At 42.2% G+C, this 16,325-nt stretch overlaps 1 protein-coding gene across 6 annotated transcripts in view; it reads left to right on the forward strand.

The window, feature by feature from the left end:
• The window catches only part of FAM222B (family with sequence similarity 222 member B), a 35,825-nt gene that overhangs the window by 4,900 nt on the left and 14,600 nt on the right, over positions 1-16,325 (forward strand). For 2 of the 6 annotated variants that reach the window (XM_058854656.1, XM_058854654.1), the window contains exon 2: positions 6,114-6,286. The exons of 3 other annotated variants lie outside the window; for them this stretch is intronic. In XM_058854656.1, the coding sequence (XP_058710639.1) occupies positions 6,280-6,286 (7 nt within the window). In that variant the 5' untranslated portion in view covers positions 6,114-6,279. Of the gene's footprint in view, positions 1-6,113; positions 6,287-9,751; positions 10,038-16,325 lie in introns of those variants that run through there. One more of the 6 variants, XM_058854653.1, reaches the window with a different exon arrangement.

Consider the following 16,325-nt stretch of genomic DNA (forward strand, 5'->3'; position numbering starts at 1 on the left):
TGTGTCTCACAGTCCTGCCCTTTCCTGTGCCTGTCCCTTGCCACTCATTTTGTTCCTCTCTGTAGGCAGTTGCTGCATGGAAAACACTTTGAAAAATACTGTAAGGTTATTATCTTGAGCCAATGCTACATATATCTATACATATATGTATAGATACAGTTTAAATTCTCTTGGAAGGAAATCTTTGTATAAACCTTTTTCCAAAAATTATGCAGATGCTCCCACTCTTCAGAGTAAACTTCCTCCTCTGCTTATCTTTTTTTAAACCTGGAATGAAAAACAACATGTCTTTTTTAACATCTGGAAAGGGGAGCCCTTCATGCCTACTTTATATTCTTTTATCCAGCATTGTTCTTCGTTCATCCTTCTGTTCTGGCACTGGTTTTCTTAATTTGTTGTCTTCTAAGCTGAAGGAATGTCATGTGCTTTGGCTTTGTTGTGGACAGGGAAAATAAGGGATTTGCTCACCCTTCTCTTCCAGCTCATCAGTGTGTTCTGATTCTGGGTTGGATTTTATTTTCTTCAGCTACAGCAAAGCCTTCAGCTTTTGCCTCCAATGGGTGGTGTGTTCCTGGAGCTGGTAATTCGTGCATCCCTTGACTTTAAATTGTTCACAGCTCTGCTGAGCATTTGTGAATGAGCGTGGAGGAAAATCAATATATGAAAAAACCAAAGCAGGAGGAGGAAAACAGCTCTTCCAGCACCTTTCCCCTGTCACACCATTGCCTGATTTAGTTTTTTTTGTCTGTGAACTCGTTAGAGTTTAAATTTAGAAATGGATTGTTTTGGAACAAGTCACTTTTAAGATCGTTTTCAGGAGATTTGTGTGTAATTTAATCCCATTCAGGTTTGCTGCTCTCTGATCTGCTTGTTCTGCAAGACTTCAGGTTCTCTATTTCCCTGTACTTCTCCCACTGCATTCTACAAATCTGTTGGGGTCTTCTTACTGTCAAAACTACAGCAGCATTTATGAATCCTTTTATAACTTTTCTATTCCCTGATTCTATTCATTGACAAGAACCTGGAGGTTTAAAATAATGTAACTTCAGTGTCTCTGAAGGATCTCATTAGTGATTAGTGATTATTATTCAAATACTCTAGAAATTGAATGTGTATACTTTAGAAATTAGCCTGAATAATATATTCAGTATTTCTGCTGTATGTTCTCTTATGTTTACTATTAATTTCCAACACTGCTTTGTAAAAAAGGGCATCTTTTTACTTAGAGCTTATCAATGAGTGAAGTTGCTGATGAAGAGTCAAAAAAAATCTCAGAATGTGACAGTCCAATATAATATCTCAACCACTTGAATCTGAGATGGGAAAAAATTAAGATTTTTCCATACTTCCATCTAGTGTGCATGAAGGAAATTGCATCCATGACTGCAATCCCAGCCATTCTCCTAGCAGTTCCAGTTGGGCAAGGATCATCATCATCCACTGGTCTTTGTTAAGGAGTTACTGCTATGAACTGACAGGTTTTGAGATTCAAGTCTTTATGGGGTGGTACCTTTGTGATGTCCATAAAATGGTGACACGTGAAGTTTGAGAAAAATCACCTTTCAGCATGTGGTGTTTGCGCTCTTCTTCACTGTGTTCTGCCCTATTTACTTGTCACTCTGTGCTAGGATTTCAGCTGCTTGATTTATGAATTATTGCTATTGAAATAAAATTAAAGTGGCTGCTCAGTTATTTAAGAGCCAATTAAATCTGATTTTATTCTGATGTAACATTTCTAGTGAAAGGGCATAAAACACAGTCTGTGGGGGAAAGTTAGATCTAAAATTAGTTAGTGTTTATTTTTTATAATCTGTCCTTTCGACAGCTTGACTTGGCAAATAAAATCCTTTGCAATTTCACTGCAATGACTGCAGATGTTAAAAGTTGTTCTGTATAAGAAACTAAAACAGGTTTGGTGCTTTTAGTGGTCTTGTATAAACCTTCAGCTGTGGCTGCTGGTTGGAGAATGTATCCAGGCAGGAGAAAAGAATTTGCAAAGCTTTTGGAGAATATAATTTATTTACCAGCCTTTGGTGACTTTGAAAGGTAGAAACAGAGGGTCTTTTGGGACAAACATTTCTCAGATCCTGGGCTGTGCTGTCCTGAGGGATCAATGTTAGAATTAGTTGAGGTTCCAGTATCAGATTGTGCTAATTACTGTGAGGTCCCCACTCACAGGGGACACTCAGGACGAGATGCTTTGAGAAGTGCAACCCAAGAACCTTGTTCATGCACGGACACAGATGACTCATTTGTGTTGTATTGGAGAGCCAAATTCACTCTTAAAAGTCTGCTGGGGCATGGACACTCCAAAAAACTAAAGTCACCAGAAAATATCCTGCTGAGACTTGTAGTCCTGAAATTAAATACCAATAAATACAGCCAATAGAGAACAAGCAGGTACTTTTCATTTTGTGTGGCAATTAAAATGTGTCTTTTGGTAGTGGTATTTCTTACTAGGGGAAATGAGAATTTCACACTGTACATGATGTCTTCTGTGGGCATGGAGACTGCTGGCTGAGCCTGTTTCGATATGAAGAGCCTGGTTTGCCTTATTTTTTTATTAAAAAGAAATCATATTGATGTGGATGTAATTTTATTTATGACTAGACAAGCCTGCACTAGCCAGCTCTCAGGTTTGTGGCGTCTGTCTCCAACAAGATCATAGATATGGAGAAAATTATTTATTTTAGTATCCAGTGCTTAGATAAAATTCTGGTTTTTTGCAGATGGCACTGAAAGGATAATGCATAGCTTGGACAGATTTGTATAAACCACCATATATTTCTACTAGAATCCAAACCTTCATTTGTATTGTATTGTAGACTCCAGATCTTCGTTTGGTTTATATTTTTACACTAGCCTGGGAGTTTTGGGTGTATGGAATTAACTGCTGAGTGTAGAGGTTGGTGGGGATGGTGTCCTCTGAGCATCTTGGAGGGTCTCCTTCCAACTGCCCAGCCTGGCACTCTGAAGAGCTGCTGGGAGCTGTCTGGTTGATCTTGGAGAATGCTTGGGGTTTTGGGATGGAGAACATTCAGGAGTGTAAGGGTGCTCAGCTTTTTGGAGAGGGTTGGAGGTGGCACAGGTGTTTGGGAGTGACCTGCTCCTCCCTCAAAGGCTTTTATAGAACACTTTAGTAGAGCACAATCAAATTCTTACAGCAGCACTAATTCTAAATAAGTGTTTGCTAAACAACGTTAATGGATTTAAAATGTTTTTAGGAATAGTTATTAGTCCTTCAGTCTCGTATGGTGAAGGGAGTTTTGTCTCAATGGGGGGCTGCCATTTTAATGCTTCCTGGCAGGAGGCCTATTTTGATCATGCAAATTAGGTTGGAAAAAGTAGGCTAAGCCATTAAAAAGTAGGAGAGATCATGAAATTTTAAAATTTTAAGGTGACTGTTTCTCTAATTATTAACATTTTTGTTATCATCATTCGAGTATGTCACTTCATTTCTCTTAATTCTCATGTCCTCATCCCTTAACTCTGTCAGCCTCAGTGCTGGTTGCTCTTGCATCCACCACTCCAAATGGAAGCCTCAGTCTATTGGCTATTTTATTCCCAGCAAGGTGCTTGGAAATCCTGCCATGTGGTGTGATGTGTTGTAAAACTAGAAATGCAGATACAGTCCTTTTGCTTGCACCATAGTTAATGTTTTTCTCATTCCATTAAAATTAATAGGGACTGATGGTTAAGCTTACGTAAACAACGGATATTTGCAGGGTTCTTGTTGACAAGGGAATTCATTCTGGGAAGTGAGAAAGGGGCACATGGGTAAGGATTGGAGGCAATGTCCAGAGAAGGCTGGGAATACAGCAGGGTTTTCACCAGGATCTCATCAGGGTTTTATCTTCCCCACCAGTTTCTGGGCAGGAGGATGGAGTGACCCTGATGGAACCTGGATTCCCTCTGGGGGTGTAGGGAAGAGGTCTGTGTTCCCCCCAGGAGCCACATGGATCCTGCAGGAACTCTGCAGCCCATTCCTCACATCCCCCTCCTGCAGGCAACGAGTGCGTCGGCAAAATAACTGCCTTGGTGCCCATAGGCTTGCAAGCTTCATTTAACCCTATTAATTTTTAATAGAAAATTAATATTAAGCCAGCATACTTTGAACATGGCTTTGCCTGTGCCCAGAAAGACACTCAGCTCATGTTTGCTCTGGGGTGTTGGATCCTGCAGGAGCAAGACCCTCCTGGAGCAATATGGGGCATGGGGCAGAGGGATGCTGTCACCTTCAGCAATTAGCAGTGCCATGTCCCACCTCAGTGATCACAAATGTTGGTTTCAAATCTCTCTCCCCAAAAGGGGTGTTGGGTGTGCCATGCATGGATAAACGGAGAACTGGGCATTTCCAGCTAAAAATGTGCAACAAATGTATTTGTGTCAATTATCATTGCACTGACCCAACCGGAGTCTGATGGAAAATGCCAAAAGGTGAATATCAATTTTACAAGGACTTAGTAAATACTAACCTATGCAATTTAGGGGTGATGTTGTGCAAAAAAAAAAGAATATTTTTAATTGCCATTTTCAGCTTTTCTACAGTTGGTGTTCTGCAGTCTCCCAAACAGTACACTTGAAACAGGAAGGTTGACTCTTGAAGCTGATGGTGTCTTTGTCCTTAAGAGAGATTCTGGGAAAGTAAGCTGCATTCCTTAGCTCTTGCAACCCTTTTTAATTGTTTTTTCTCACAACCTTAGTGTGATCTTATCACCTAAGCAATTGTTGCATCATATTTGCTTTATTCTCCCTACTGGGATGTCAGATAATTGCTTTATACCTTTTAATGGAAAGTGTTTGGGAAGCCTGTTACCTCTGGGACATAGATAAGCAGTGCAGCAACTATTGCAACAGTTGCATTTATCCCATTTTTCTGAAGCTGGGTGGGAATCCAGCAGGAGAAGGCTTGGATGGCTGGCACCTTCTCTAGAATTGAGTAGCAGCCATAAAGTTACTTGGTGTTTTAAACCCCATCATAGGAGTAAAGCTGCCAGCTCTGCTGTGCCTCGTGTTTTTGTATATCTCATCTGCGGGAATATTCAGCCAGACTTTTCCTTATGAAGTAGTATTGTAGGGTATTAATTATTCATAGTCAGTTTAATTCTTCTTTCTTGCATATTTAATTGTAATAGCGTGCTGCATGTCACAGTGATTTCCCAGAAGAACTCTACACCAAAAGCAAACCATTCAGGTATATGGTCTTAAATACGTCCATGCTAATCTTTGTTGTTTAATTTTGGAGCAGAATGGGATATTATTGGATGTTTCTTGCAGGGAAACAATTATGCAAAATCATGATTTCACTTAATCTTTTCAGCTGAAATTTTCGAGCTGAAATAGCTGGTTTGATTTCCACTGATGACGTTTATGTTGTCTTGCTTATTTTATGAGGAAAAAATGCTTAATGGGAGGGAGGACGTGACTTTTGTTTTCTTCTCCAAAGCGGGGGAGCATTTATCAAAGACTTTGTAAGTGTCAATCGATTCCTTGCAGAAAATGAGGGAAGGGAATAAGATTTTTATTGAGTTTTTTTCAGTGATCAGTATAGCAATGCCAAATGCTTGTGTGATTAAGATTTTTTTTTAAACTTTTTTTTTAACGGCTGGGATGGGTTCTTAGTGCTTGACAGGAGAAAATATTGGAGGCACAGGAACTGCAAATGCATTCACAATTTGATTTGCATTACCCTCCTTCTCACTTGTAAGACACTTGGTGAAGCTGAATCCCTCGTGTTTGGAGAGCAGGATTGTTCTCGGAGGTTTACCGTAGGAGTTTAAACTTCTGAAAAATCTGTTTACAATGTGTCTGAACTGGAGCATAGAGGACACAGTAGAGACTGTTATCTGTTTACTGCTCAGATAAGGAGGTGGAATAGATTGCTGGCCTGTTTCTGAACTCTGCTTAATGAATGGTTGCTAGGCAAATTGCATCTCAATCAGCTTAATCCTCAAGATGTCATTTACAGGTCTGCTCTTTGTGAGGGCCAGAACCGTGCGCTTTCAAACTGCACAGGCCAGAAATTGCTAGCAAAGCAGCTTAGAATAGCTTGTTCAAAAATTCAGTGTACATGTGCTGCTGAGCTGCCCAATTTAAAGTGCCTGTTGTCGCAGGGCTGTCACTGCCTGGCCATGCGCGAGATGAGGCGTGCGGTGATAGACAGGAGGCAGCAGCATCTTTAGCACCGTTTCTGGATCAGCACAGCCCACACCACCATGTTTTGGCACTGGATTAACGTGAAAGAAAGCGTTTCTAAATGGGGACTGCACTGCTGACGTGATGAAAGGTATTTCTGCTTTGGCTGAGTTTGCTTGGAGCTGGAGTGTGATGTTGGGGTGGGTATGTGGGGCATGGTTAACAGGTGGAAATGGGAGGTGGTGTCACCTGGCACGGGACAGGGAACTGGGGCTGGCCTTGGTGAGAAAGCTGTAGTCAGGGCAGAAGCTGGTTGTGTGAAAGCACCATCCTGCCTCTGGAGCATTGGACTTTCTCCTGCAGCATCAGGCAAGAGCCAATTAATTGCATATGCTGGCATGTGGGATGCCCACATACATTAGGCTCATGGTTTAGTCCAAAGGAAAAAGTTTCCTAATATAGTTAAGCTTTAACAGTCCCTTTGTAAAGAAAGATAACAAGATGCATGTTTTTATTGGTTTCCCATGACAGCAATTAATCTTGTTGTGGGCAGTGTATTGTTCTTTGCGTGGCTACACCTTCCTTTCCTTTGAAATTCATCCTCTGAGTGTTGTATGTCGTGACACCAAGCATTCTAAAGGCAGACTGGAAAAGGCTGGACTTGTTCAATACAAGACATTTTACAACTGTTCATGGTCACCTTGTGCTGATATGAAATGTCCTTCACATGACACGGTTATTAAAAATACAGGTTTGAGCGTAGTGAGTGAACTTCGCAGTACTTGCATAGTTGGGATGTGTGCAGCTTTTGTGTTATTCAAAAATACTGCTTTTTTTAAGAAAAAGATGGCATTAAAACATTGAGAGCCTCTCCAAATAAAACAAAAATAAAATATTCCACCTCAGCCACAGGCAAAATGACAGTGGTGCTTGCATCTTCACACTGTGGATGGGAAGAGGGCTGTTGAACAGAAGACTTTGTGATCAGAGAGTGCTTTTCATGCAAATGAAGATTTTATTATGTGCTGCTGAATCAGGGGCTTGTGTAGTGAGAACAGCACAGAAGCGATAAGATCACTTTGTCATAGCTTGAAATTTTGCCCAGCGTGTCTTTCAGATTGCTGAAATGGGCAAGAAACACTCTTGTTAAGGGCACAGCAGTAGCTGATACAATATTTGGGGGATAGGGCTGTTGTTTCATGGTAGGGTCTGTCTACAGGGTTCTGCCACATGTCCACAGCCCTGATTGCAAAGCAAGGAGGAACTGCAGCCTACAGGTCATCCTTTGCAGCAGCAAAGTCCTAAAAGCACCTGTTCCTGATGGGATCCCTGTTCTGCTCTGGGTGAATGGGTGTAGAATCTCCTCTCTGCTGCAAGCCAGGAGCTGTTAGCATTGATCAGAGCAGAGCTGTCCATCCTTGTGGCTGGGATAGCCTGTGGTGCCTGTTCCCAGGTCATGCACATGTCACGGGGCTGTATTTTGCTGCAGAAGGCACCCATCCAGAACTGCCTCTGTTGGATTTTCCTTTTGCATCTGTTAGCTAATATCATCTTCCCAATGTCCTTTCTTTCATGGTTAGAACCGGTTTGGTTTAATGAGGGTTGTTGTTGCCAACAGGGAAGTGGATATGTGTGGTGGAACAGGCATCTAAATCTTCCCCTGCAGATGGGGAGCATTCAGCATCCTGACATGACCTTGGTGAAAGTTCTCTGGCGTGTTACTTTCCCTCTTTATTTATCTTCTTTGCTGTGTAGCAGCTTTGCTTCCAGGGAAGTGTCTGAGCTATTGGAAATCTGTCCTCTCTTCTCTTCCCCTCTCCAGAGACATTGTCAGCGTAACACCCAAATACTTAGATTGATGCCTGAATATTCTGCTTTTGCACAATCAGGAGGCATTCAGTGAAAGGAGCAAGAGGAGAAGAAGTTGAAGATTTAGGACTGACATTTTTAGACATTTTTCAATCCATAATTTTGCACAGTCTTGGTGAGGAAGGTCAGAGACTTCCTTCACATGGGATGCCCCTGTGTGTATGTGTTGAGCATCCAAGTGTACAGCACAGGGGAAAAATATTCTTAACAGCCATCAGATTGCATTGTGGAGTTGTTGGAGTTGTTCATATTTCAGATTCTTATCTGAAGAGTCTTAAGAACAAAATCCAACCCTGCATGTTTCTGGAGAGTTTCAGAGCAGTAGAATGGAACCTTTTGCCTGTTTTTCTCATGCAAATTATGGTAAGGATTATTCAGTGTTTAAAATCTGGTTTATACTGGCTTCTGAATTTCATTTAAAATAAACATCTGGAGAGCTTTTTGATCTCCTGTACAAGACTGTTGTCTGCCTGCCTTGTTAAAATGACTTCTGCCTAATTTTTAGTGAAAGGCAAAGACCTAGATGGTTTCAGCCCAGAGGCAATCTAAATGCTTCCCCTTCTGCAGTTAGAAATTTCCATGAGCAGATACTTAAAATCTGTTCTCTTAGGGAATGTGGCAGCGATAGGTATCTGTTTTTCCATGCTGCAATTTGGGATCTGCAGAGCTGCTACCTGTAGTGCCATTTGTACTTCTGCAGAGCCTCGTTCTCCTGGTGCCAAACACGTGCTGGAGCAGATGCTCTGCTGAAGAATTTCGGTCTTGTCCCTTCGCAGCTTGCAGTCCAAAGCCCTCCTTGGGAAGATTGCTACAGTGTGCTGCTATCCCACATTCAGAGCAGTGGAACAGGGAGTAATCAGTGATTTATTCAAGTAGCTGTTACATTTGGAGTCTGTTTTTTGTGATTTGACAGGAGCTCACTCCTCTGCTCTTCACTGGAGACTGGAAACCTGTGCCCATGGTGAGGGCTGAGTATGTGCTTTGAAACAGGTTCCTGTTGCTCTTTGCAGAGCCTGAAGCAGTGATCTGTGCAGGCAGTGTCTGCAGGGCTGGAGTGACTTTACCTCTTTGTTTTTTCTCTGAATTCATATCTGTATGAGATCAGCTGATCCAACATCGTGTGTGAAGTAGTTAAATGCTACCCTGAATCTATAAGATGTGATTTTTTTTCCCCCCTCCTTTCTAGTCTCTTTGATCAAATCAAATAAAAATGCTGTGCTTTCATTTCTAGTTTTATAATTTCAAAGACAATCTCTTGACGTGCTCAAGCAGTCTGGACCCGAGTCCCTTTTTTCCTTAGTCCAAAGGCTCGCTGTGTCTTGTGCCTTTCTCTGTATCAGCAGTTGCAATCTGCATTAGCTTTTATCTGCATCAAAAGACAAATGGAAGAGAGCAGGACCCTGCAAGAATGGCAAACAGACTTACATGTGCAGTGGAAATATGTAATCCTTACGTTCAGTCTGCCACATGGAGTACAGACCAGTTTCTATACTGGAAATCTCTAGCCTATACTCTCAGAAATGGGAGTTTAGATTTTAGCCTTTGAAGGTTGGTTAATCCCCTTCAGGGCTTAATACCAATGTGAAATACTCTGTGATGTCAAACTTTTCCCCTAAATGCTTCTTTCCCTCCCCCCCCCCCCTTTTTTTTTTTTTGCATATGTCAACTATACAAAGCAACGCTCAGTTTGAGAAATTAGCATTCAAACACTTCGTAAGCACTTTATTTTTGTCTGCTTTGTGAGCAGCTGAACACATGTCCAGGCTGAAATACTCGGAGCTGCTGCTGCTGCTGTTTCCTGGCGTGCATGCCAGGCATGGGAGAATTTGGAACTTTGTCCCGTGTCCTGAAGAGGCGCTCCCGATCCCCCATCTTGCTCCAGCACATCTGCACAAATCTCCTGCTCAACTGCATCCCTGGAGGAAAGGATCCCAGTTAAGCCAGACTGAATCATTCCCAGGGAGATGAACGCTCTGGTCGCTGTCATCCCGATCAAAATCCCAGCCGTGTCTGATGGCATTTGGAATGTCGCGGTGCACGTTCCTTTCTCGGAGTGGTGGTGCTTAAAGCAAAGTGTGGATCCTTCTCTGCATTAAGGAGTCAGATTCAGCTGTTCAAAGCAAGTTGATAAATTGCTTTTCATTAAGTGTCTGAGCGCCAAGGGGTTCAATGTGTGTTCCAAGGAAAAAATACATTAATTACAGTTTCTGTAGAGCATTTATCAATCACGTAGTTATAAACACTACTAATGCAGTTAATTGAAGGTAGAAAAATTTACCTTTTTTAATTTGTTGACTGTAGCAATTCTATGGCTGGAAAGACAAATTGGAAATTAAAACCTGGGGATAATTTTAGTGAGAGCTGCACAGTGGAGGTCAGGGCTGTTGGAGATGGGTTACCAGAAGCTCACCTTTGTGCAGGCAGCTTTGTGCTCTGTCTGCTGTTGAGGTGCAGGCTGCAGCAGCAGCGTTTGTTCTCTTCTCCCACACAGCCACGTTGTGTTTGCCATGCAGAGGGATCTCCCTGCCTGTGGTACAGTTTCAGCCCCCTCTGTGTCCTGCCCATACAATTTATTTATTGCTCTGTGTGTTTGTTTTGTTTTTTTTTTAAAAAGAAAAGGCAAGTGCAGAGGAGGAAAGATGCACAAAAGCAAACAAAAACATCATATAGTCAGTAAAACTTTATATGAAAAAAGAAATCTTTCGTTAATATAAACTTCAGTTAAAGGTAGTGTGTTGGAAGCTGCTGAAGGAGTCAGGTGAGATTGTGCTGAAGTGTTTTGTCAGGTCTTCAGACAAAAACCTCTGGTTCTTGTGGTGTGCAGAGGCTTTGAAGGTACCTTGCACACTGCTGTTGCTTTCCCTGGGGCTGTTTTGAACTGTGAGCTGTGCAAGTGGCCGTTTTTTGTGCTTCTCAGGAAAGCAGAGAGAATAGCAGAGACTTTTTACAGTAGCTCACAACTAATGTATTTCTTGTCCTTTCTTCTATGGAGTTGTTACGAGATGGCCTTTGAGTTCCCTGGGGGATTGATAAGGACATTAGGTCTTTGTCAGGACAAGACAGCAGGACACCAGCACCTCGTGAGGGTTGACAGGAAAACACCATCCCAAGTGTCTGGTCCAGCTCTTTGGTATTCACCTGATGGCTTCTATTTTCTGCTGGTGGGTCTTTTGTACGTGTGTTGCAGCTTCTGTTTGAGGTTCTTAAAATGCTTTTCATCTTTGCATCTGGCTACACAGTATTTCCAACTACAGAAGGAAGTCTTATCTTGCCCTTACAAATGATAAGATGTGTATCCAAGAGCTGATGTGTTCATGGTCCAGCAGGAAGCTCTGTCACTGTGCACAATCAGATAAAGATCTCCAGTTTTGGATCTTTAAAATGTATTTTTCACTGCTGGCTTTGTAAATGGGCTGTTAAAATTTCACCATGTGTGGGACCATAATTCAGTGTCCAGAGAGAGAAATACTAAACCAAACTCTCAGTGTGATTGTACAGGTCAGAATGGTTCACATGTGTGACCAGTGCAAACCAAAATCCATCCTCCCCGTGAGCCCATGTTCACACACCACCAGCACACCTGGTCCAAAAGTGAGTCACTTCCTATTTTTATTCCTTTATATACAAGTTCAGTTTTTCTTCTGTTTTGAAGTATAATGCATTCTGCCTCATCTTATTTGCAAATATTTCTCATTTTCAAGTGGATCTATTTTTAAAACAGGACTCAAAACATACTTTTCAATAGCTAACAAATGACTGCTCTGTTGTTTGTCTGTTGAATAGAGCTAAAATTTGTTCAGAGTTAGCTCTGAATTTTTTTATTTTTTTTTTTAATAATCAGCTTGTAATAAACAGGGGAAGATAGCTGCTTTCCTACCCAGGAACTGTCATAATCCGTAACTTCTAACGATATTTTAAAAGGAAAAACTGTCTTCCTTCTGTCATGTGCAGCCACAAGGATTTCTGTAAGTCATGATTAAGACTTTTAATTCAGGGCTTTTACAGAGTAAGTGTTGAGTGAGAGGAGATAATGAAAATGGTGATCTTTGTGAAGCAGCCACAGGAGAGGGAACTGTTTCATGTTTCCTTTCCCCTTTGCCTAGGCAGCTGTTTGCTGTACCTAAGAAAAACTTCCTTTTCGGGTCTGGGAAAGTGAGAAAGCTGGGAGGGAGGAATTCTGCCCAGGAGTGGCATGAGGAAGCTCACAATTCTTGCATGTCCTGTGTGGTGAAGTAAAGCCCAGAATTATAACCTCGTGCTTCTCCCACACACGGAATATGTAGGAAAGCTGCACATAACCCTGTTGCTGCTGAGGATGTTGAGGTTATAACTGCAGGCTGTCCCCTATGGGAAAGAGGTCAGTGTGTATTTTGGTTTCTTATCACTTGAAGGCAGAAGGAAGTTGCATAGAGGATGGGGAATGTCTGTTGGTGGGAATGTATGGTACCTCCACTGGGGTATGTGTGAGCAACATTCTGTAGTTTGTTAGAGGCTGGGCTGTTCTGGGTTTCCTTTGGATGGAAGTCATCTCAACTAACCTTAATTTCCCCTCATGTTCACATGAGAACAGGCACGCTCGTGTCTGTAAGTCTTGTTCCATATTTCAGAGCTGCTGTGATGTTGGAGATGCTGTTTGAGCATGTAGGAAGAAGCTGGGGTTAGTTTGCCCCGAGGATAATGGGTGCTTTGGAGGAAAGAATGTTTGTTTGTGCCTGACAGTATCTTGTTGAGGAAAATGGGATCTTTTGTGTATGTTACAGCGCTGGGTAGGGAGTCTGTTTTACATTTTGAAAATAAAAATGTAAGTCTGATATCCAGGGCAAGTTATTTTGATGACAATGCTGTGCTTTCCTGGTGTGTGCTGTGGTTCAACTGTAGAATCCTGTTTTCTCTCCCCAGTATCCCAGGAGCCATATGCACCCATGAATGTAGCCAAGATACATACCAGGCTGTGTCTTCATCCCTGTTTCCCACCAGTACAGCATAAAAAATTTGAAGTTTGAAGTTATGATATAAAAGCAGAAAGAAAATTAATAAAAGGTCAGAGTGCTTTAGTGTAGTGAAAATTGAGAGGAGGCAGATACAAAGTTATTCAAATTGCTTTTGACTTCAGGTAGGTTGATTTTCCTATTTCTTGCATATGTTCCCATGGTAAAAGTGTTATCTCGTATGTCTCACAGCTGACCACTAGTATTTGTGTTTCAAGCACAGCCAGAAATCTTCATTTGAAGCTCTAGCCAGGCCCTACAGTCATCCTGACTTGTCTTTTCTACATCTTTCCTTCACCTTAGGAAGGTGCAACACCTGGCAAGACCTACTTTACACTTGTGTTGTCTGTCAGCTCCTGCCACGTTGCAGAATACAGAGTTAAATCTAAAAATACTCATAAAAAGAGGTGAGAGCTTTGAGCAAAGTAAAGTAAGCCACTGATTTGGGTCATGAAGGGGAATTGATGTCACTGGTTCTTCGTTGCAGCTTTCTTGAGCTGAGAAGTTCTGTTCTGAGCTGTGAAGATGCAGAGGAGCAGGGGTGAGCAAGTGGTGCTCAGGGCAGAGAAAGGTGATCTGTGTCCATTTGTCCCCAGGAGACTGCCCAGACCTTGACCTTGTAAACCTGGTATGAGAAGTAAAGGTGGTGTTAAATGCTCTGCAGTTTCATTTGTCTTCACAGTCTTCAGTGGTAGAAAACACTTACCCACTGCTGTCCTTTAAAGAAAGAGTGACTGTGGCATAAGGTGATTAAGTGCTTCATCCAAAATTATGTCAGGAACCTGTGGTGAACCAGATACTTCCCTCCATCTCTCCTGTCATAGACTAGTCCATCATCAGGAGACCACTATTCTAACATAAATACAGTCAAAAAACCTGAAGCCAACTGTAAAAGGAGTTGTGTGCAATTTTTGCCTGTGTCAGAGTGGTTATGTGGCTTCAGTAATGTTTGTTAAGTGCTTTGATATGCTTTGGTGAAGGACAGAGTGTTAATAATTAAAATTGTAAAGAAGTTCTGGAGTAACATGGGGTTTGATGACTGCTTTCTGGTCTGTTAGTTAACAAAAATGCAAAATATAAATGGACGAATCAGCAGGAATTGAGTTGAACGCTCCCTTCCCCCAGCCACCTGCATGGGCTGAGTACAGAAAGCAGCTAATTGTCTGCTCTGCTGCAGAGATGAAAGAAGCTGGTCCTACAACAGGAAAGGCTATTGAACTGCATGAAGGTGGTAAATTATCAGCAGTGAAAACCTTTTGAGTCGGTATCTTTACGTGCTCAAAAAGTACATTATTTGTACTGGTATTGACAGCGTTCAGGGGCTGATAAAACTGGCGTCTGGTGACGTGAATTTTATGTTTCAGTACCTGTAATTAAGAAGTCTGTAAAACTGAAACTTGTTGTTGGAAACTCTGTGCCATCGCCCTGTTTGGGTGTAGTTGAAGGGTGTGTTTGGTGAGGACAGGCCCTCATAATGGCTTTATCTTGGCCCAGCTTACGAGCTGCTTGCAGAACTGCTCTGATTTGCAGTGGGCAGACTGTAAAGCAGCCTCATGTTTGTCCATTTTCCTGCTAGCAGTTCCATTTGCAGAGTGCAGGCAGGAGCAGGCTTCTTGCCAGCAACAGCTTCATTCAGATTAGGGCTTTAGTTCAATTATGTCCAATTAACTTTTATTGCAGATAGCAGTGATAATTACTTACAAGTCAATTTTTTGGCTGTGGTTATCCCAAGGCTAAAGTCTGAGCTTGATGGATTTTAATAACTGAAGTGACGTGTAGTTTTTCCTCTTTTTTTTCTTCTTCAGGCCTCAATTAGATGAAAGGTCAGAAGCTATGTAAAAATCCATCTTACAATTAAAGCCAACTGTTCTACTCCTCGGCAGATGCATAGTACTGTGTTTTAAAATAATCTCTTGGGGCAGACCTAAAAAAAGGCTTTTTAAACTCTAAGATCCTTGAGCTGGCTGCTGCTTTATCCGAGAAGTGAATTTGGTGGATCTGATGTCACACGTGGCAATACCTGAAGCCGAGAGCCGCCTTCTCGGCTTTTTTTACTGCACTGCATCCTGTTTCAAAGTGCTCACCTAGAAGCTTTCAGTAATAGCCCTAGGGCATGAGGAGTGTGATATGAAGAATATTCCATTTAAGTGCTGTTATCCCAAAGCTGCTTCCTTTTCTTTCCTGCTGGGCGTTGCCATCCCAGCTCGGAGAGAGAAGCAGAGCTGTGCTGTGGCAGCATTTAAATTCTTTCTGCCTTCCCAACAAACTAATTTTGTTGACTGAGTAACATTATAAATGGAGGTCAGCCTAAAAGGTGACGTGGTTTACAAGCAAAATCATAGTTAGTTAAATGCCAAGAAGCAAAAATTGATTTTGATTAAAACTGTTGCAAGGGCTCCACAAAAGGTCCACCTGAATGCAGAAAGCCAAAGGTCCTGTGCTGGCAGGTGCTGACAGTGCACTCCCCGTGCTACAAAGGGCAATTTCCTATTGTTCAGTTTCCTATTTATTTATCCCCAAGTCCACTCAATGCTATTGTGATTTATTGCCATTTCAGAGGGCAACTTCTCTGCCCACTGTTTTGCAGTTTTCCATTTATAAAGCATTAAGAGGATGTGATACCAGCCGGTGATGAATACAGTGCTAGTTTGGTAATTTTCTTCCAGGAAACACTAAGATTTATCTCTGGCTCTTCAGCAGTCCTGGGAAAGGGCCATTCTGGTAAGTGCTTAAGAATAAAGGGCAGTTTTAGAGCTAGAAAAAGGCAGGAAGCCTGCAGGATGGGTCTAGACACTGTCAGGCAAAGCATGGCTGCCTGGAAGGAGTTGTATTGAATGCTGAGGTTGGCAGGAAGGTTCAGTGTCTGCTGTTGACATGAACAAGTCTTTGAAACCCCTACATTTTAGGTTACTTTGGGAGAGAGAAAAGGAATTATTCTCCTTGGTGTTGAGCAGGCTGCTGGGGGGTAAATGGCACACTGAGTTTCCCTCGGAGCATGAAAATTGGCCCGGATTCAATTATGTTTCCTGGCAAGCTCTTGCAGACATTTGTACCAAAGAAACTTCACAGCCCCAGTTAGTTTTTGTTGTTGCCTGCAGCATTTATGTGTTCTGAACTTGGCATGTGCTGTGTGCGCTCGGGGGGTTGCCGTAAATCCTGCCCATGACTCTGGAACTTCACGGTGGATATGGAACTACCTTGTGACTAAACAGCAGAGGAGAAGCAAAGCATAGCAGCCACAAGCCTTTAACAACCCTCACACAGAGGCTTTCGGGACCCCAGGGTGCTGGAAACTTGGAATAGTTTGGAGCTTTTTCTTTCGTGTGTGGGTGG

The sequence above is a fragment of the Poecile atricapillus genome, chromosome 21 (genome assembly GCF_030490865.1).
Source record: "Poecile atricapillus isolate bPoeAtr1 chromosome 21, bPoeAtr1.hap1, whole genome shotgun sequence".
NCBI classification, from domain to species: domain Eukaryota; kingdom Metazoa; phylum Chordata; class Aves; order Passeriformes; family Paridae; genus Poecile; species Poecile atricapillus.